Source organism: Jaculus jaculus, chromosome 4 (genome assembly GCF_020740685.1).
Source record: "Jaculus jaculus isolate mJacJac1 chromosome 4, mJacJac1.mat.Y.cur, whole genome shotgun sequence".
In the NCBI taxonomy this organism is placed as follows: Eukaryota; Metazoa; Chordata; class Mammalia; order Rodentia; family Dipodidae; genus Jaculus; species Jaculus jaculus.
The window spans coordinates 26,201,390-26,222,297 of NC_059105.1; the positions used below are offsets into that span (position 1 = coordinate 26,201,390).

General features: G+C 35.9%; 2 protein-coding genes across 4 annotated transcripts in view; both read right to left on the reverse strand.

The window, feature by feature from the left end:
• Positions 1–1,346, reverse strand: part of Vwc2l (von Willebrand factor C domain containing 2 like) — a 169,792-nt gene extending 168,446 nt beyond the window's left edge. Inside the window, exon 1 of one of the 2 annotated variants that reach the window (XM_004653506.2) lies at positions 349–1,342. The gene's annotated coding sequence lies outside the window, so the exon portion shown is untranslated. Of the gene's footprint in view, positions 1–348 lie in introns of both variants that reach the window. The other variant, XR_006636809.1, reaches the window with a different exon arrangement.
• A 377-nt stretch (positions 1,347–1,723) lies between these two features.
• Positions 1,724–20,908, reverse strand: part of Spag16 (sperm associated antigen 16) — a 901,897-nt gene continuing 882,712 nt past the window's right edge. For both annotated transcript variants that reach the window (XM_045148110.1, XM_004653697.2), the window contains one exon: positions 1,724–1,962. In XM_045148110.1, the coding sequence (XP_045004045.1) occupies positions 1,787–1,962 (176 nt within the window). In that variant the 3' untranslated portion in view covers positions 1,724–1,786. The remainder of the gene's footprint in view (positions 1,963–20,908) is intronic.

The window sequence follows — 20,908 nt, forward strand, 5'->3', positions numbered from 1 at the left end:
ATTTAAACTTACAGGTAAAAAGAGGGGTGCCGTGTCTACTTTATATGCACATTAAACATGCCTTTATTATATGGAATGCATTTTCTTTTAATACAACAAACTTCTTAGGCTATTTTTTAAAAGAAGCTTTCTTCATAACTAAACTCAGGTGGTATCATTTCAGACATAATTTAAGAAAAGAAACATTAGAGAAATCAAGTAGCATGTTTATATAAAGATTTAAAATAAGGTAACTGAGGATCACCTCACAGCTAAACTTTCCCCCTCTCCACATTGCTCTCTATGATTTAAAATGACTGCGTCTATTTCTTTGAGAAAACAAACACAAGTCATGTCAGATACACTTACCTAGTCACTCTGGAGGGCAATGGTGGTGGGGGTCACGGACCAATTTGAACTGAAAGGTCAGGTGTGTGTTAGCAAAGCACCTCAGCGTTAATCACCCAAAGAATTCATTTTCAGGCATGAATTAAAGGCAATCCATTCTCTCTACCTCCCATTTCAAAAACACAGCCAAGAAGCAGTCTCCCACCCTTCCAGAGGGAAACAGCACACACATAAGATAATCTGCTTCAGAATTCAAAGCGAGAAGCAACGCTGGTCCCGTGGAAATCCAGACCCCAGGAGCAGAATCATGTTGAACTTATTTTTAGCATGTTCTCAGATCCTTCTATGAAATTTCCAGGCTGATTACGCCTCTTCCACACATGAGTTCACTTGCACAATGTTTGCTACGGCAGGAGAGGTGGTTTTAGCCAGTGAGCATCACGGACAGCAGCAGTAGCACAATGTAGCTTAAAGCCCGCTCCGCCGCCAGGACCGTCAGCATCGTCCACAGTGGGCGGCTTCCATCCCCTCTGACACACCAAAGGATGCTAACTGTGGACGTGAAGGGAAGAAGCAACTTTAGCTGGGTTTCCGCATCGCTGAGAGCAGTTTGCAGAGTGCTGATGTGGAGCTCATTCTGCCCGCAGCCGGGAATTCCTCAGCACCACGGACAGCGCCAACAGCTGGCTTCTGAGCCCAGCCTGGTCGACATCCCGAGCTGCTCCGGTGGACCAGGCTGGAGGGCTCTCCAAGCAGTCGCACTTTAGACAGCGGGTGCGTGCATTAGGAGGGGGAAGCAGTCTACGTGTCAGACACTTATTTGCATTTAAATCACAATCAAATTTGTTTTTTAAATGTAATTGCACCGAATGCATTCTTGGATGGGCTGCAGAGATGAAAGTTCCAGAGGAGACTTGCATTTAAATGTAAGCCATCTGCAGCCTGTGATTATTATTAATAGAGAAAGCAGAATCATTGTCAGAGAATCTGTGAAAATGTATGCTCCTTTCTTCAGCTTGACCCTTTAGTGGCCGAAAGACTGCCCCTGCGCTATGTAATTAAACTTCGGGTCTTCTGCAGCGTGAATTTGATCAAAAAAAGTAACCGCGTTTCCCTGCAGTTTGTTCTCTTACATTAAAAATCAATGTCTTGTAATTCATCTAGTCTGTCATTAGGCGTCATTGTAAAGCCGTTTTTTCCAAACCCATACTAAAGATGCTGCCTCTAAATAAATCCTCACCAAAACGACGGAAAGAGAAAAACAGACCCAGACAAATGAGCAAAAAGTTATTATTTTTATTGTCAACAGTATGGGCAGGAAAGTATTTCTCTGAGCCATGTTTTAAAGCAAATATGATATCTAGTGGCTCTTTTAACCAGTAAATCACTGGCTTGAGACTGGGGTGTTTTCAAGCCTTGGAGGGAATGCCCTTCCAGTGGGACACACTGCTGAAAGCGGTCAAAACCACACCCGGATGGTGCCATCGGATCCTCCGGAATACAGATGCTCCCCTGTGTGGGAGAACACCACCGTGTGCGCCTCACTCTCGTGGCCCATCAGTTTATGAATCTCCCCAGATTTAAGATCTAGCAAATGGATAACACCATTGCTGCTCGCCTGAGCTAAAACTCGACCTAAGAGAGAGAGAGAGAGAGAAAGAGAGAGATGATCTCAAACAGTCACAGCTCATGAGCAATACAATATTTAATTTTGTTTCATGTGTGATTCAGCAGGTTCTCAAATTCACGTCAGATTCTCATCCAGTATGAATTAGCTCCTAGCTGTATAAAAACCATTTGTGAAAAATTAAATAGGATACATCATTTATTAAATTATGAAATTTTAGAGTGGAGAAATAAAGCCCAATGCTCTGTGTACTTTACTTGTAGAGGTCACTAAATGCCTCACTGTGCTTGTGATTAACAAACCATCTTGAGATGAGACTGAAAGCAACACAATGCAACTGTCTTCTTCAAATGAATACATGAAAAGTTTTAAAAGAAATAGTTTACAATTTTGGAGATATATAGAGGTTAAATAAGGAAATGTACCTACAGGTATATATCTTGAATAACATATTCTAAACTATATATTTTACTTTAAACATGCTTATTGTAATTATGCTAAATCATCACGTATAAATATAATATTGTATGTTTTGTTATAAAAGTTGTAGAATTGATTAATTCAATAACTTTGTTGGAGTTGAAGTTAAGTACCTCCACTTCAAAATAACATGGGGGTTTTACTTTAGCTTAAAATTAAAAATTGTTCCAAATATTTGTTATGTAAGATAGCTAAATATAATGAAGGATATTCTCATAATTTTGTACCATATTTTTAGTGAGTAATAAATGATAAATTTAAATAGCCTAATTTGAACTAATAATTTCATTGAAAATGCCCAGTAACAAATTAGCTGGAGACTTAGGGTCAAATAAGAGCTCATACCATATTTTTACATAAGCTCAGGACTTAGTAAATAATTGTGACATTGTTACTATCCATCATATTGTTTGACCAATCTTATCAACCCAAGAGCAATGTTTAAAGCTTTACAACCTCTTTCAGCATGCTAGATACCTTAGATACTTAGTACTAAGCATGAATAGTACTGTACAATTCTTAGAACAACCTAAAGATAAAAGAATACTATTAACAAAGGGAATCCTAGCACTCAGGAGGCAGAGGTAGAAGAATTGCCATGAGTTTGATGGTACCCAGTGTCTGTGTAGTGATTCCATGCCAGCCATGGCTATAGTGAGACCCTACCTCAACAAAAATACTATTAACTCCAATATGTGGTTGAGGAAAGCAAGACATGGGAAGGCTTATAATGCCACCATATGTATGGAAGGGATGAAGAAGTGCCATTTATCCTCAGCCTGGTTCTAAAAAAATTTTTATAAACATTTTATATATTTATTAGAAAGAGAGAGAGAGAGAGAGAGAGAGAGAGAGAGAGAGAGAGAGAGAGAGAGAGAGAACAGGTGCACCAGGACCTCCAGCCACTGCAAACAAACTCCTGATGCATGCACCACCCTGTGCATCTGGCTTATGTGAGGGCTATGGAATTGAACCTGTGTTCTTAGGCTTTGTATGCAAGTGCCTTAGTTGCTAAGCCATCTCCCTAGCCCACAGCCTAGGTTTTAAAACATTATGTTTCCCACATCTAGTATAACATTGCTAACAGTGATGTTTGTTGGACAGACTTCAGGTCGTTCACCCATTGTGAAAGAATTTGTAATTTCATAACAACTCTAGAACAGAATCATCATGAGAGTGAAACATTCAGTTACAAATAATCCTCAAATCATTGTGGGTATTTCTCAGAGAGAAGTTTTAAGAATAAGTTAACCATGATAAATATGGCCTATTTGCAAACCTTTATAAGGAGTAGGCTTCTTCATCTAGAACAAAGCCTGACACAGCAAAGATCCTCAGGATGGATTAGAGTGTCCACAGCAGCAGATGTGAATATTTGTTATAACCCTCTGCCCCTAAGTCTCTGCTGACGGAGGCATTACATATGCATTTCACTTTCAGCCTCACTCTGCAGGCATTTGCTGCTTGTGATTTACCCAGGAGTCAAGTAAATGACTTTTCTTTTTTTTTGTAGTTCTTTTAAAATAGCTAAGTAGGAGGTAACTACTTTATTTTTTAACTTCTGAAAACAAAATCAAAGCCCATAAAAAAGAAAAGGATTTAGTTTTAAGTAAGTATTCTCACTGATGTCATGTCTGTAAAAATCATAATTAAAAATTCTTGGGCTGGAGAGATGGCTTAGTGGTTAAGCGCTTGCCTGTGAAGCCTAAGGACCCCGGTTCGAGGCTCGGTTCCCCAGGTCCCACGTTAGCCAGATGCACAAGGGGGCACATGCGTCTGGAGTTCGTTTGCAGAGGCTGGAAGCCCTGGCACGCCCATTCTCTCTCTCTCCCTCTATCTGTCTTTCTCTCTGTGTCTGTCGCTCTCAAATAAAAAAAAAAAATTCTTATGAGAGGTTTTTTTATAAGTAGAGAATAATTATAATCTCAGGGGCCAATGATAGCATTTCATAATACAGCAGCATGGTGTCCCAAATGTTTTAAACTTTTGATTTTAGAAGAATAAATCAGAGTCTATAGATTGATGGTTGAGGTTTTTAGTTCTCCCTGAAGTCACTTCCAGAAGATTTGTAGAATAAAGGTTTATATATTGCATACACATACAATACACACAGATATGTAATGTATATAACTAGTTCCTAAAACATAATATCTCCTTTGACATTGGTTTGCCTTGGAATAGGTCAGAAAATTTACAGTTAATTAGTCATTTTTATTGGTGTGAAAAAGAGGTGATATGGAAAGAAATAGAAAAAAATAAATAAATAAATACACAGTCTAACTTCAGGTCACACATCTAGAAACAGGAATATTTGTTGAGATGCACAAGACATCTTTCTTTACATGTGCTGGTGATATAATTTGAATATTACAGTTTATTAATAAATTTATGAAGAGTAAAAAAATCTCCATCAAATGTCAACAATGAAATAAAAATATATAATAAAATGAAGCTGTAAATAGTGCTAGGATACTTTATGTGAAAGTTGGAATAATAATGTTCATGTATAAGTTGATATACCTCCACAAAACAGAAAATGTGGTGGCTAGAGAGATGGCTTAGTGAGTAGGAATACTTACCACAAATGCAATGGCTTCAGAGGGCCTGAGGCTATTTAAGTTCAATTCCTCAGGACTCATGCAAGTAGCTGCGCTTGGCCACATGTAGTTCTGTGACCAGACAGAGATTCTATCTCAAAGAAGTATATGAATAAGCAACAGAGGAAGGGCATATGACATTCTCCTCCAGCCCATGCATGCATAAACTAATGCATGTACACTACACATTTATCACATACCCTACCACAGTATTATGTAGGCTAAAATATATTATAAATTATACTCATTTCTACTTCAAATTTTTTATTAAATATTATAACCAAAATAATTTTCCTGCAAGATGAATATCTTGAATAAATAATACAAAAAGTTAATGAGTAGTTAATAAAAAGAATTATGCCAGCTTATGAATAACCATTCCACAAATGTCACTAGGGATATATTGTAAAAATATGGAGTATAGCTTAGCAATGTTGATTTAAAAAGTAGCTCAAATTTATGGGGCGTGGTGGTGCTTGCCTTTAATCCCAGCACTCAGGAGGCAGAGGTAGAATGATAGCCATGAGATTGAGGCTACCCTGAAACTACATAGTGAATTCCAGGTCAGCCTGAGCTAGAACAAGACTCTACCTTGAGAAAAACAAAAACAAAAACTATAGCAACAAAAAAAGGTAGCTGAAATTGACAAGATTATTTTAGCTTAACTTTTAAAAAAAATTTATTCTTATTTATTTATTTATTAGGGGAGGGAAGGAGATAGAGAGTGAGAATGGGCATGCCAGGGCCTCTATCCACTGCAAACAAATTCTAGACTCATGCACCCCCTTGTACATCTGGCTAACGTGGGACCTGGAGAATAGAACCAGGGTCTTCAGGCTTCACAGGCATGTGCTTTAACCACTAAGTCATCTCATCAGCCCTGATTGAACTTTTTAAAGTTAACCTAAATAGTAATTGGTTTCATTAGAGCATTTTCATATATATATATATATATATATATATATATATATATATATATATATATATATATATATTCCTTATAATAAATTTCATATATATATACATATATATATATACATATATATATACATATATATATATATATATATATTCCTTAAGATCTTTTCTTACCCTTTCATGATCCTCTTTTTACATGCACAGTCTGTACACACAAATCCACACACACCCAACATATATATGTTTACATGCTTAGTTATGCAGTTATTTTAATAACAACTTATTTAAACATATATATAAAAACTTACACTTTTTAGTTGTTTACATTTAACAAATTAGGGTGCTCAAAGATTTTATCTAATAAGAAAAATATATACTTTGGGAGAAAGATTAATTTTATATTTGCTTATTGATATCATTAACTCAGTACATATCAGCAGTGAAATATTATGACTACTTATTCATATTGCTCTAAAATCATTTTATATTTATTTTTACCTATAAAAACTTTAAGATATTATCTCATTCAGCAAGTCAGTATATTTTCTCTTGACCAATATGGTTCACTGAGAAAAACATAGGTTGTAATTTATTTTATTTTATTAGATAGGTCAACTGTATTTGGCATAGAAGATAAGAACTACATTTCTACAAACCTCTGTTATTACGTTAGTCAGCAAATTTTTATAAACTAGCAGTTGACTCAAAATTTAAATTGGTACTTTCTTTAAGCAACAAAACTTCTTCATATTGTTTTAACCAGAAATCATTTTTATAAAATAATAGTTCCGAATCTTGACTAGTTCTAACATCTTGAGCAAAGCATTCTCAATTGGCTTTGTCACAAATACTCAACTATTTGAACATTATTACTAATTTAAGTATCAATAGTAATAAAATCTTTTGAGTAAGTTATAAAAGGAGTTAGCTATGAAAATGTAGCAGTAAGTTTATGTTATTTTATTTAAGGGACAGAGAGAGAGGACAGAGAGAAAGGAAGAGAGAGAGACAGGAAGAGAAAGAGAACCAAGCACATGGGCCGCTGCAGACAAACTACAGGTGCACACACCACTTTGTGAACCTGGCGCCATGTGGGATTGAAGAACTGAATCTGGGCCACCAGGCTTTGAAAGCAGGTGCCTTTAATCACTAAAACACCTCCCTAACCCTGAGTGGTAAAGTTTTATCTGCATGTAATTTACTATGGTCAACTAACATCCTAAATAGCAAGCTTCAGCCCATACTAATAAAATATGATGATAAAATATTACACCTTTTCCAGTTGAAAAATTTTTAATGGCCTCCTGATATTCAGTTTATTCAGAGAGCATGCCACTACCATAACCAGGAGTTTACTGAGCCTTTTCAATGCTTCACTCCCCTCAGCACACAAAGTCTCCTTAAAAGAATTGTGTGAGGCCTATTATTGCAATATTTTAAACAATCATGCAAGTTGACACATTTAATGTTGAATACATTCTTGCTTAGAGAGCTATATAGTATGTTATGAATGAGAGTATAAACACATTTATAGTATATTTTTATTAAGAAAGGATATGAGCCCATTTCTATGTCACTTGTGTCATAGGAATGAACTAACAGAAATTATAGAGGTCAACATTTCTTCTCACATTCTTCACTTAAGTCTTTGATGAAGGTTTTCTTTCCTTGAAGCAAGTGAAGAACAAGACTCAGCAAAGCACAAGTTGAGATTTGAACATTGAAACCTCAGTCCAAATGTTGGCTTTTGAATTTGTCAAATAAATTAGGGTTCAGTTTAAGTATGACATTTTGGAGTTTATCATAGAATGTCTCAAAATTCCTAGGTAAATAAGCTCTTCAATTTAATATTAATGTCAAATTCTTACTTGTTTTATAGAGAGCAGTTGGTTTCCCCTAGAGCAGAGCAGACATGCCACTATTGCACCTGTTTGGTCATTTGGCCTGGCTGGCCAAACTTGAGCCTTCTGGTGTCCACTGTTTTCACTTCTGATGACTTCTGTCTCCTATAAGGCTGCATGTAGTGCAGCTTTTTTCAGCTTTCAGTTGGCTGCTCTATAGGGAGGAGATTTTTACCTCAGCCCCAGCTTGATTTCTCAGTGACCTTGGTTCCCAGGCATGGGAAGTCTTCAGCAATAGGGCCTTACCGTATGTTACTCAAGGGAAGCTAAGGGCCTTGGCAATAGCCTGTGATATTTTGGAGGAAACTGGGACCTCTCTGGCCAACAACTCATTGGAAGGTATCCCATCCCTGGCACTAGAAATTTTCTAATACAATATATGACTTCTGTATGTGCCATTATCCAAAAAAGTAGGTTTTTGTATGTCTTATTCAGAATATCTTGAATTTTGATTGACCCTCCGCCTCACCCTTCTTTTACTCCATCTCTTCCATGGGCCTCATGTAGGCCATTCCACTCTCTGTAATCTTATTTTACTTACATATGTACAATAGCATCACCTTAAGTCCTTCCCTTTCCTTCCTCCCTTATAGCCTTTTCCTAGCTTACTGGACTCTGCTACTGGTATTTGGTTCAAGCTCACACACATCTACACATTTGTAGCTAAGATAGACATATAAGAGAGAATATGTGACATTTGGATTTCTGGGCTTGGGTTACCTCACTGAGTGTAGCAGACAGATTCAGGTTCACTGAGATAAACTTCCAGACCAGGCTCAGTTATGGAGGAAGGGATATTTATTGAAGCTTATAGATCCAGGGGAAGTTCCATAAATGGCAGAAGAAGCTGGCCTGCCTTCAAAGACCCAAGCAGACACAGAGAGAAGTACAAGCCTAAAGGTCAAAAGCCACAGCACACTTCAGGAACTCCAGCTAGGCACACTTTGCAAATCTTTACATTGAAATCTGAAACCCACCACCACACCTTAAGATCACCCAGTGATATTGCCTCCAGCCAGGTGGCTTCAGATGCAAACTACAAACTAATAAACAAATGAATATATTGGGGGCCATCTATTCAAGCCACCACATTCTGCCCCTGGACCCCAATAGATTTATAACCATCACACATTGTAAATTGTACTCAGTTCAATTTCAAAGGTCCTCACAGTCTTGACCAATTTAAGATATTAAGACCTGTAAAATCAAACAAGTTAAACATTTCTAACATATAAAGGCACAGAGTAAACAAGCAAGGAGAGAGTAAAACAACGTAAACTCAACCACCCTTGAACAAACATCAAACTTCTGCAGTTCAAGTTCAATGTAACCAGAGACTGATAGCCTCCAGATTTTCCAATTCTGTCCCTCCAGCTGGGCAGAGTAGCCAGGGAACACTTCCATCTCAGGGTAGCAATGCACTCTATGGTAGCCTTTACATAGTCCTGGTATATCCAAAACATCTTCAGTTCTTCATGCAAACCACGGTCCATCTTCCAAAGACTCTTTCAGCCTATCAGGGCATCATGCCCTGCCTCATGCTGCATCTCAGCAGCAGCTCCTGGAACCATGTGCAATTCATGACCACTCCTCACATTTTCCAAAGGCTCTTTCAGCCTATCAGGGTATCATGCCCTACCTCATGCTGCATCTCAGCGGCAGCTCCTGGAAGCATGTGCAATTCACGACCACTCCTCACATTTTTCATGCTTCTGAAACCAATACCAGTTGTGCAGGACACAGCCATACTCTTAATTCACCGATAAAATAAATCATAACTTCTCCAGTCAACTCTTTCCAAAAGTGTTTGCATTTCTATGATAGTCTTTCCTCAGGCATCCTTTCCATGGTAAAGCAATTGGACCATCCTCCTTTAAGATTGCTCATGTGTTTGACAATAGCAGATTAAGTAACCTAAATCCAGTCTCAGTGCCTGTAATTTTAACTTGCTTGAGGTTTTCCAGCTTAAAATCTTAAATCTCTCAGTCCAATATCTGTAGCCAAACACATCAGTCCATTACAAATTTAACTTTGATCAAACTCTCTGGGCCTGAGCAGCCAGATGCAGCCATACCTTATGCCAGTAGCCCAGTTCTAACAATCTCCTCTGCAGTCTTTCCTTCCCCTTAGAAATCTCATAAGCCAAGCCTCGAAGTTCAATGCTGTCTGCACTTAGCATTCTCAGATTCTCATCATAATAGTCCATAAAACTTGGCTTACATCTCCAGAAGTCATCTTCATTTGCAATCACAAAGTCCATGCCTATTCCTCCAAAACAAAGGTTCCAAAATACCAACATCCACCTAGTCAGGTTCATCTCACCCCACTCCTGGTACCAAGTTATGTAACAGACAGATTCTGGTTTGGTGAGATGAACTTCCAGACCAGGCATAGTTATGGGATATTTATTGAAGTCTACAGATCCAGGGGAAGTTCCATAATGGCAGAAGAAACTGTGTGGCTTTCACAGGACCAAGCACAGAAAAAGAAGTACAAGCCAAAAGCCAAAAAGCCACAAGCCACATAGCACACTTTAGGAACTCTAGCTAGGAACACTTTGCATATCTTTAGATTGAAATCTGAAACCCACCACCATACTGAAAGATCTACCCAGTGACATTGCCTCCAGCCAGGTAGCTAAAGATGCAAACTACAAACAAATAAACAACTGAATATATTGCAATGGGGGGCCATCTATTCTATTCAAACCACCACACTGAGTATAATCTTTTCTAGATCCATCCATTTCCCTGCAAATTTCATTTTTCTTTACTACTGAACATAACTCCATTGTGTAAATGTACCACATCTTTATTATCCATTTATCTGTTCAGGGACATCTTGGCTGGTTACCTTTCCTAGCTCTTGTGAATAGAGCAGCAATAAACATGGTTGTGCAAGTATTTCTAAGGTAGTGAGAAGAATCACTAGGATATATGCCTAGGAGTACTAGAGCTGGAGCATAACTATTTCTAGCTGTCTCATGAACCTCCATACTGATATGCACAATGGCTGTACCAGATTACATTCCCATCAAAAGTATAGAAAGGGCTCTCCTTGTTTTTGCACCCTCACCAAAATTGAATGTCATTTGTTTTCTTGATGGTAGCCATTCTAACAGGAGTGAGATGGAATCTCAAAGCAGTTTTAATTTTCATTCCCCTAAAGGTTAAGAATGTAGAACACTTTATTACAGAACGACGTATTGCATAGTTTGCTTTACTGTAGTCTAATGGGAAACTATTATGTTCCATCATTTTTTTTTCTTTATTAGTTATTCACATACTCAGTGTGTAAACAACAATGGTGGTACCATCATTAACCTCCTCCCTATCCTCCCACTTCTTTAGATGTTTATATGCCTTCTGTATTTCTTCTTTGGAGAACTCTATTTAGTTCCATAACCTATTTTTTATTTGAGTTGATTTCTACTGTTTTTTTTTTTTTAATTCTTTGTATATTCTGGATATTATTCCTGTGTTAGATGCATAGCTGGAAAATATTTTCTCCCATTCAGTAGGTTGTCTCTTTGCTGTATTCACAGTGTCCTTTTATGTACAAAAGCTTTGTAATTTTATGAGGTCTAAGTGGTTGATTGGAGTTGTACTGGAACTGCTCAGCTAGTGCCACCTGTATCCCTTTGAGCTACTCCTTAGCTGATCTCTGCTGTCTCCACTCCAGGTTTGAAGAGTTTGGATCTTTGCTCCTTCAGCTGGGCACCAGGACAGGTGGGTGTGCACAAATTGAGCAGCAAGGGCCTCTGCAGGATTCTGGCCAGTTTCCTCCTTCCTGGTAGATCTTGGTTTCTCCTACGTCTCTGCTGTGGTTGATATAAACCTATACATCTTCACTTTTTGGAAGAACAGTGTATTTTCCTGTTGTTTTGCTTAAATTCCTCCCTATGCTAGTTTGGGGTGACTCCTATACAGACATCTTACCTGGAAGTCCTCTCTCCAGCATCCATATTCTTAACAGAAATCATTTTCAGATGTATCTGTTAATCCACAAATGTATATATTATTATGCAAACATTTTATATAACAAAGATTAAACTGAACCAGTAATGAAAAAAATCATTTTGAAATCTTTCTCACATTTCCAGGGAAATTGTCTCCTTAGTTCTTCAGTTTCCATTATAAATTCTAATTTTTGTTTTTCAGCCTTCACACTGAAGTCTTCACTTGGTTTCTCTCTCTATTCTCAACCAAATTCTACTCTTTCTTTTTTATCTATGTTTTATAATCTAGATGTTTCCAAAAGTAATGTCAAATGTACTGGAGTCTTTGTTTTTTGATATCAGAACTATTGAAATGATTCTCTAAAAATCTCCCTGTCTTTTAAAAAATCTATCTGCATTACTCATTAACCTGTGTTTTTATTTTTTTTTGTTATGTTACCACAATTCCCAAGCATCACAGATGTAAACATAACAACAAAACTAAATTGAGCAAACACAAGGGCCATTATATGCCTGATATCCTCAAGGAGGTTTATTTTGTTTAAACATTAAATCATCTCATTTTGTAAATGAGAGAGCTGAAGTGAAGTGATTTGACCACTGCAAAAAGCATGTTCATAGCAACTGTGATACCTGACTCAAGTTAAATCTCTGGTTCCTAAATTGGTGCTTTTATTTATTTATTTTTTTTATAACACTGGAAATTGTCCAAACCTCTTAAGAGTTTTTTAAGAACTTTATGCTTCACATATGCCTGAATTTTACACATTTGAGTTACCTGAACCTGTATTCTCCATCAATTTAGCAGCATCCTTTTCAGAATGTTTTTCACTTTGCCACTTTGGGATTATTATTTCTGTTACTGCCTCTTAGAGAATATTTCCCTTAGCCATCTCTTTGGTTCCTGGTTATATCTTAACAAAAGCCATTCCATCTATTAAACTCAAGTTCAAAATCACTTTCTTCAATAGTTTAGTACAAGCATCCTTAGTTGAAGATTCTCCTTTTCTGGATACACACGTCATTATATCCATGTCGTTGGTATGGCAATAAGACTCCATAAGGTATGGTTTCTTTATTTTACAGTATGTGAATATGTGAATAACTAATAAAGAAAAAAAAATGATGGAACATAATAGTTTCCCATTAGACTACAGTAAAGCAAACTATGCAATACGTCGTTCTGTAATAAAGTGTTCTACATTCTTAACCTTTAGGGGAATGAAAATTAAAACTGCTTTGAGATTCCATCTCACTCCTGTTAGAATGGCTAAATATTTACATTTACATTCTTTATTTTGTAATTAGGGACAAGAACCATATTGTCTGTTTCTGAATTCCTCATAGTCAATAATCAGTGTATAATAGTTGTAACTGCTTACTATTTGTCAAATGCTACCCTAATTTCTTCATATACATTATCTCAGTACATTCTTCCAACAACTGAATGTATGCACTACCAATGATGACAGCCACTATGGGTACTAAGCACTTGAAATGCCTCCAGCTCAAACTGGAACATACTGTGATTGTAAAAGACTCCCCAGATTTCAAACACTCACTATACAGAAAGATTGCAAAATCCTTCATTAATAACTTTGTTGTTTTGGTTTCATATTAAAATGACTTTATTTTGAATGTCAGATATTCAATAAAATAGGTTTTGATAAATATTTGGAATGCATATATTCTTATAACTTTAAATTTGCCTTTTAAAATTGTTAGTATTGGAATTCCTATTGTGCATGCCTTGCTTCATAGAAGGAGAAAAAAGCAAGGGTTAGGGAGATAAAAGCAACTACTCCAAGGCTACATAGTCTGTGACTGGTAGAGTCTGGATTTGCTATCCATATGACTCCAAAGATCAAGCTCTTATCCTCTGTGTCATGCTTGAATACCTCTGGATGAAGGTATTTGATCAGCTCTATGTCATCACATGATTAAGCTTCACTTACTAAAAGGCAACATAGCTCAGTAAACATCTGCACAGCTTCTGCTTCCAGCTGTACCTAGGCTTGTTCCTAGGAACACTTTAAAATTAAGCTCAATTTAAGTATAAAGACTATTTCAAAAATTTTCCTCTGTTATTACTCTAATAGCACTTATTGACTCCAAGGATCGGGCTGTACAACTAGATTGCTGGAAGTAAGCTAGGGATGCAGGAAGGTTACATTTATTCTTTTAAAGCTCAAAGACCCTATTCCACATTCCCAGGAATCAACAGTCCCTCAGAGAACTGAGGAGGCACCTTGACCTCTGTAGGTCAGTTATCCTATTAACATGCTGTGGAAGGTTCTCATGCTTTGCTTTTGTTCTGGGAAAAGCAGCTCAGAGCATGTTGACCTTCTGAGGCTTCTGTGCCCAACATTGTATGTCCTCTCAGCCAGGAAGACGGTGAGTGATGTTTGGAATACCGAGAACATATTTTACCCAAGTCCTTACACTAATGGATCTCCAAAAGAGAAACCATTTTTTGTTTTGTTGTGTAATTTCAGTTTAATTTTCTTTTACATGAACATTTCTTCATAATTAAGAAAAAAAAATATTTTGCCAGATTGATAAAGTAAAATCATGTAAAATGAACATCTTGGGACGTGGTTGTCAATATGACAATAAATATTTGTTTGAAATGCTAAGTAAAAACCACTGAGAGGTGGGAATTTTTTTAATAAAGCCAAGTCTTTAAAAAGACGTGTTTAGGGCTGGAGAAATGGCTTAATGATTAAAGTGCTTGCCTGCAATGCCTAAGTATACAGGTTCAATTCCCCAGAACCCATGTAAGCCCGCTGCACATGGTTATATATGCACACAAGGTGGAAAACAAATATGGAGTTCAAATGCAATGACTAGAGGCCCTGGTGCAACAGTTCTCTCTCTCTCTCTTGACCCCCGCCCCATAAAAATGGATGTGTTTAGTAACCTTTCATATAGCAATGTACTCATTGGTCAAATTATGTCATTTTGTAATGGAGCATCCAGATGAGGAAAATAGGGGATGCTAATTATAAAATTCCCTAAATCTTGTGGACAATTTCTTTATTTTGTTTTTTTTTTTTAAAGTAATAATTGATTGCAGTGTCTAATGTATCAAATAGGAGCTGAGCTATCTTAGGAAACTTTAACTGATCAAAAAATTTCCACAAATGAGGTATCAGTTATTGGTACATATATTAATTGGTTCAAAAGTGAACTGAACTGTTTCTAATGTACTTACTAAATTCTCTACCCTTTGAAACTCCAAATATCTCTTTTTTTTCAGAAAACTAATTTTGAAGACCTTTTTTCTTATTCTTCCATGTTCTGTACATTGAATACATATATTAAGAAAGAGGCTTCAGATTTTCTGTATATGTTTAAATGTGGTAAAGAAATGTAATTTACTGTCAATACATATGGCATGGATCAAATGTTGACTAAAACCACACATTAGTATTTTATCACTAAGAAGTATCATTCTGGATTAGATGAATGCATTTTCAGGAAGAGAGTTCTGTTCTAAGAAACAGAAGCAGATTCATGACTTAAGCTTTTTGTTAATGGTGAAAATATGAAGTCCATCACTACATTTCTCATTAGAATAACTATAGTAATTTTTCATGATTATTCATGTTTTCATTAAGTTTCAAGCAATATGTTTATCTAAAGAAACAAAAATACACATTTTGTATTTCACTCTAATTAGTCTCATATATAAATTACAGGAAATTTGCTTATCACAAGTATATAAGAATGGAGATACTAAAACAGTAGTCTGCCATATATGAAATAACATATCAGAAAGGGAAAGGCAGGCTTTGATCAATAAGGAAGTGATTTTTATACACATCAGAAACAATTTCAAGCAATTCTTTTGATCAATACAGATAGGTAGAAATGCTTCTCAGCATTTATTACCTGTAGAGAGTGTTATTGATTAATTGTATTGATTTTTTGAATGCATGTGGAGAGGCATCTGTTGTTTCTTTAAAAGATGCCTCAAAATGAAAAGTATCAAGAAACTACTTAAGTTCTGAAGATTTGCATTAATGGCTCAACCTGGGTCATTACTCAGAATTTCAAAAACAGCACTGAAGGAAATGTGAAATGTGATTTAGTTTATTTTGAACCCTACTACTGATCAATATAATACTTTTAGAAAAAAAAATGTTACTTGGGAATTTAACTTGCCTGAGCACTAATAACAATTTATAAACTTTTCCAGGATATTTTTTTTCACTATGTATAATTTTTCTAAAGAAACCTAATTTTTCTTTTATAGGTAATGCTTGCTGGTATAAAAATTATTTGATGTTTAAATGTAATTATAAATAAGAATATAAAGAATATAAATAACTTTTGGTAGAAGCTCATTTCATAAAAATGATAGTAGAGAGAACTACAAATTTTTCAGCATGTTACTATTGGTTTTAGACACACAAAGATATTTGCCATTCTTAGAACACATAATGTGCTTAACTTAAAGAACTAGACAGGAGGCTGAAGATAAATTATAGTATCACTTAAACTTTGTAAAAAATATAAATTTATTAAGTAGAGAAATTTCGTTCCTCAGAGTAGATTGTATAAATTTCTCATAAATTAATAATAATTAAATTAATATGTAAATCATTTTGTCTTTCATATGAAAATTTCATGTTGCTTAGGAAGGCAGCTCTATGATATTCCAGAAATTCCTAAACCTGTGGCAGCTGAGTAAATTAAAACTGTAAAACCTTCTTTGCTAGGGACAAAACTTTTGCTCTTACATGTGTAGTTTTCAGACTATGGCCCTCTCCCTATTAGGAGAACATGAATGAATAGATTCTTGAACAGGTGTTTTCCTCCATGAGCTGTCTTCTGAAAATTGCAAAAACTCCCCTGTGAGATGCACCTAAAGTCCTAAAAATGTTCTAACTAATTATTGAATCTATTTAGACTATCAACAGCCACCTGCTTTCATTAAGAAATCCTTGTAGACTTGTTTCCTAACATGGTCTTCACCTATGCAGCTGATCAGTGTTGGAATAATATTTATTCAGGGACCCTGTGCACCTGGTGCCTTGCGAATTTTTCAGAAAGACATTGCTGATGCCAGGGGAAACTGGAATTTCGGTTCATTTTTGAGAGTCAGATAAGTTATGGCAAGGTAAAGCTCTGAGAAAAATCACAGAATATGATGAATTATTCCCTATTGTTTTGGAATAGGGAAATGATCTAAAGGCTTCTGTGTATACCCAAATTTTAATTTAACAATTTAATTAAGTTTATTGCATATGGTAATAAAATTACTTTTAGTAGTCTTGGGTTTTATTCTTGACCATAACAATGAGGTCATTTTAAGACTCTAAAAGTCAAAATTCTAATATTTTGAGAGTTAATTTCCTTTAAAATATTTTTATTTATTTATTTGCAGGTAGAGAGAGAGATGGAGAGAAGAGAGTGAATGGGCTTGCCAAGGCCCCCAGCCACTACAATGAACTGAAGATGTATCTGGATTTGTGTGGGTTGGGGAATCAAACCTGGGTCATTAGCATTTGCAGTCAAGTACCTTAAATGCTAAATGATCTCTCTAGCACTTGCGAGTTAATCTCTTAATGTCAAAATTAACCTATTTATAAATAAATCTTCCTTTTGAATGTACTGTCTTATCTGTGGAGGAAATACTATCCATTTCTTTTATTTAATATTAACAGTGAATTATTAATCATAATATACTTAGTTTTAGAACCATTCTTTTTCTCTTGTAGGGCAACAGAATCTGTGGATTAAAGGGTCTAAGTGAAAATAAGCAGGACTATGTTACTAAGAGTTACAGCATGGTTAATCCCAGGAGAAAGCATCTTAAATATAAAACACCCATATAAATTTAGTGTGACTAAATTACTCCTCAGTTAAAACAAATATCAAATTATCTGAAAAAATCAACCTAACAAAATCTTTCAACACTGTTTATCTCGGAAAGACTCACAGACTTGACTCTTTTTTTTTTTATTTTTAAAATTTTTATTTATTTATTTATTTGAGAGCTACAGACACAGAGAGAAAGACAGATAGAGGGAGAGAGAGAGAGAATGGGCGCACCAGGGCTTCCAGCCTCTGCAAACGAACTCCAGACTCGTGCGCCCCCTTGTGCATCTGGCTAACATGGGACCTGGGGAACCGAGTCTGGAACCGGGGTCCTTAGGCTTCACAGGCAAGTGGTTAACCGGTAAGCCATCTCTCCAGCCCAGACTTGATTCTTAATGCATATTTATCTTCATAATGATTTGAAGCCATTGATAATAAAAAACCCACAAGTTTCCATTTATTATCGCCTTTTTTTGAATGTTGTATGCCTCTGAACATGCGATTTCCTGCCATCACAAGGGATTGGAACATTATTTTCATTTTACAGAGGAGGGACTGAATCAAGGAGATATGAAACAACTTCTTCAGGAAAACAGAGCCAGTAGCAGTACAAGGTGCCAACCCAAGATTGTCTCCTCTGTCCAACAGCTTGAAGGGAAATGAGCAGAATTATGCTAGAAAGCTGAGCTAGTCTGACTGCCACATGAAGTGCCATATAAATTTATATTAACTCATATTTCCTGTTTGAGCATTTCCGAAGAAGTCTAAGGTATTGTACTGTGATGACCTGGCTCTGTAGCTCATAGATGTTCAAAGCAATATATGGTAACTTATTTTAAGCCAGATTTTCTCCATCACATGCTCCTTCTCCTCATCTCTTAATCTGGCTTGCTGCAGGGATCAACAGGTTTTTGGTAATTTGAGAATGAATATTTTGGATTAAAAATTAGGCAGTTTGGATTTAGGCATGTACTTGAGGAGAAAACTTGGTAAATATAATGTTGCAAATATTACAAAAGTACAGCTTGACTTCTCTGAATAAAGGGTATGTTAGAACATTTTAATTTGCATGTAAAAATATCTACTCAGTGTGGTAAATGAGAAAATAGTTCAAAACATGATTAATACATACAAGTTGTTTAATGACATTGTAAGGAAGCTGTCTACTGGTGTCTCTCATCTATACTCTTTATCAGACTCTCCATGCGATGGATTCAGAAGGACAGGCTCATAGCTTACCAAATTCAAGATCCACAGAGAGTGTACCTTTATTTCTGAATATTTTCATATTGGTAAAATACACAGTTTTCTGTTTTGATCACATGCTAACTTTGAACAAATTATTATGGCTAGTGAGTAGAAAGGTGTGGTTGGATGTTCACTATAAAAATTGCACAAATACAGAGACTGCAAATGAAAATCAAAATGCATTATTTAAGGTTCAAAAATTGGCATATCAATGTTAGGTAGCCATTCAAAATGGGTATTCAAAGTCAATTTTTCTGTTAGAGAAGAAAACAGGTCAACACCAAGGCCATGTGAACAGTGCTGTACCTTCTAGTCATTGGTCAACTTGGGAAGGCAATAATAATTTGGAAGGGGAAAGCTACTTCACAGTATGTGAAACATCAAGTTACGCTATTATGCTTTTGAAATCAAATCTGAATTTTAGCTTGAGTTTCTGAATAAAATGCTCTTTTCCAAATATAGCTGCACTTATATCACCTTTCTATATAATGGTCCATCTCATCACATCCTCTTGCCTCCTATGCAAAGTCAAGCAAGACTTTTAAGAACTCAATACAATAATTTTGTTTTGTTAAGTGTATTGATGATGTTTGGGGTTCCTTTTTTTATAATGGGGCTATAATATGAAAGCAAAATCCCCAGTAATCCCAAGAGAAAACTGAACTATAGGACTGTAGAGAAGCTTGGAGGTGACCAGTGAGATAAAACCCACTGGGGTGATGAGCTGTTGGTTTTTTATCATACTTTATATTATACTTCTCTGTATACTTGGAAAATAATTTAAAAAATTAAAAGTTTGAATAGCTCAGGCATAGTGGTTTATGCCTTTAATCCCAACACTCAGGAGACAGACGTAGGAGGATCTCTATGAATTTGAAGCCAGCCTGAAACTAGTGAATTCCAGGTCAGAGTGAGACCCTACTTTGAAAAGCCAAACAAAAAAAGTTTGAAAATATTAATTAGACAATAAGATCAGCATAGAATACAGTTGTTTCTTATATGTAGAACCTAAACTGTTTATTACAAGAAAAGTACAAAGTTGTCTAGAGCTTTTTGTCTTAAATAATGTATCTAAGTAACTCTATTGTGCCCATAGAGCCAAATGCTGATGACTGAAAGTATGAAATATGATCATTTATTAGAAAAGCCATCTTTAAATCTTCCTTAAAATTAAACATTTATTCTTTGCCAAAGACACCACTGGGAGAATAAAAGCCATGGCATGAGAGTAAATATCACACATGTAAAAGGTAAGAATACAAAGGACTCTTACCTTGAAAGTACTAAGAATGGTAAAGTTGAATAAAAGAACAAATTACCTGGTTGAAAATGGGCCAACAATTCTAGCAGATAGTTCATCTCTTTAGCAAACACAACATACAAATGATAAATACATGCATGGAGTCATGCTGACAATTGTATGTCCTCAAGAAAATGAAAAACAGCATGTGGATAGTGTCACACACCTATCATAAAGGCCAAAATTGAGGATATGGACAACAGATGGTGGAGAAGATGCAGAACTAAAGTGAGTTCCGTTCACTGTTGTTGATGGGAAGAAAAATCATATGGGCACTTTGGGAATCTTGATAGTTACTTATAAAGGAAAGTAAACCATACTCTATATACAAAACCTATTGCCCCTTGAAAAATCTCAAACAATTAGACCCAGGATGTTAAAATTGTTTTGGTGATCATTCCAACTGGAAGCAACTAGTATGTTCTTAGTTATTATTCAGTGCTTAAAAAAGAAAAAGAATGACCTATAAAGCCATGAAAAGACATAGAAGGTACTCAGGTGTAAGCTACCAAGTGAAATAGCCCATGTGAAATATCTAAACACTGTTCTAAAAAGAGAAAAAAAAAAAACTGAAAACTTGAAACGAAAATGAAGTTAACAACTCTGCAAAGATTTTTAAAATACCACGACATACTAGGAAGCTAACTGAAAGCATAGAACGAAATCCCTGGCCCACACTGTATGAATTGACCAGTTGTATTTTCCAAATATACTATATCAATGCCC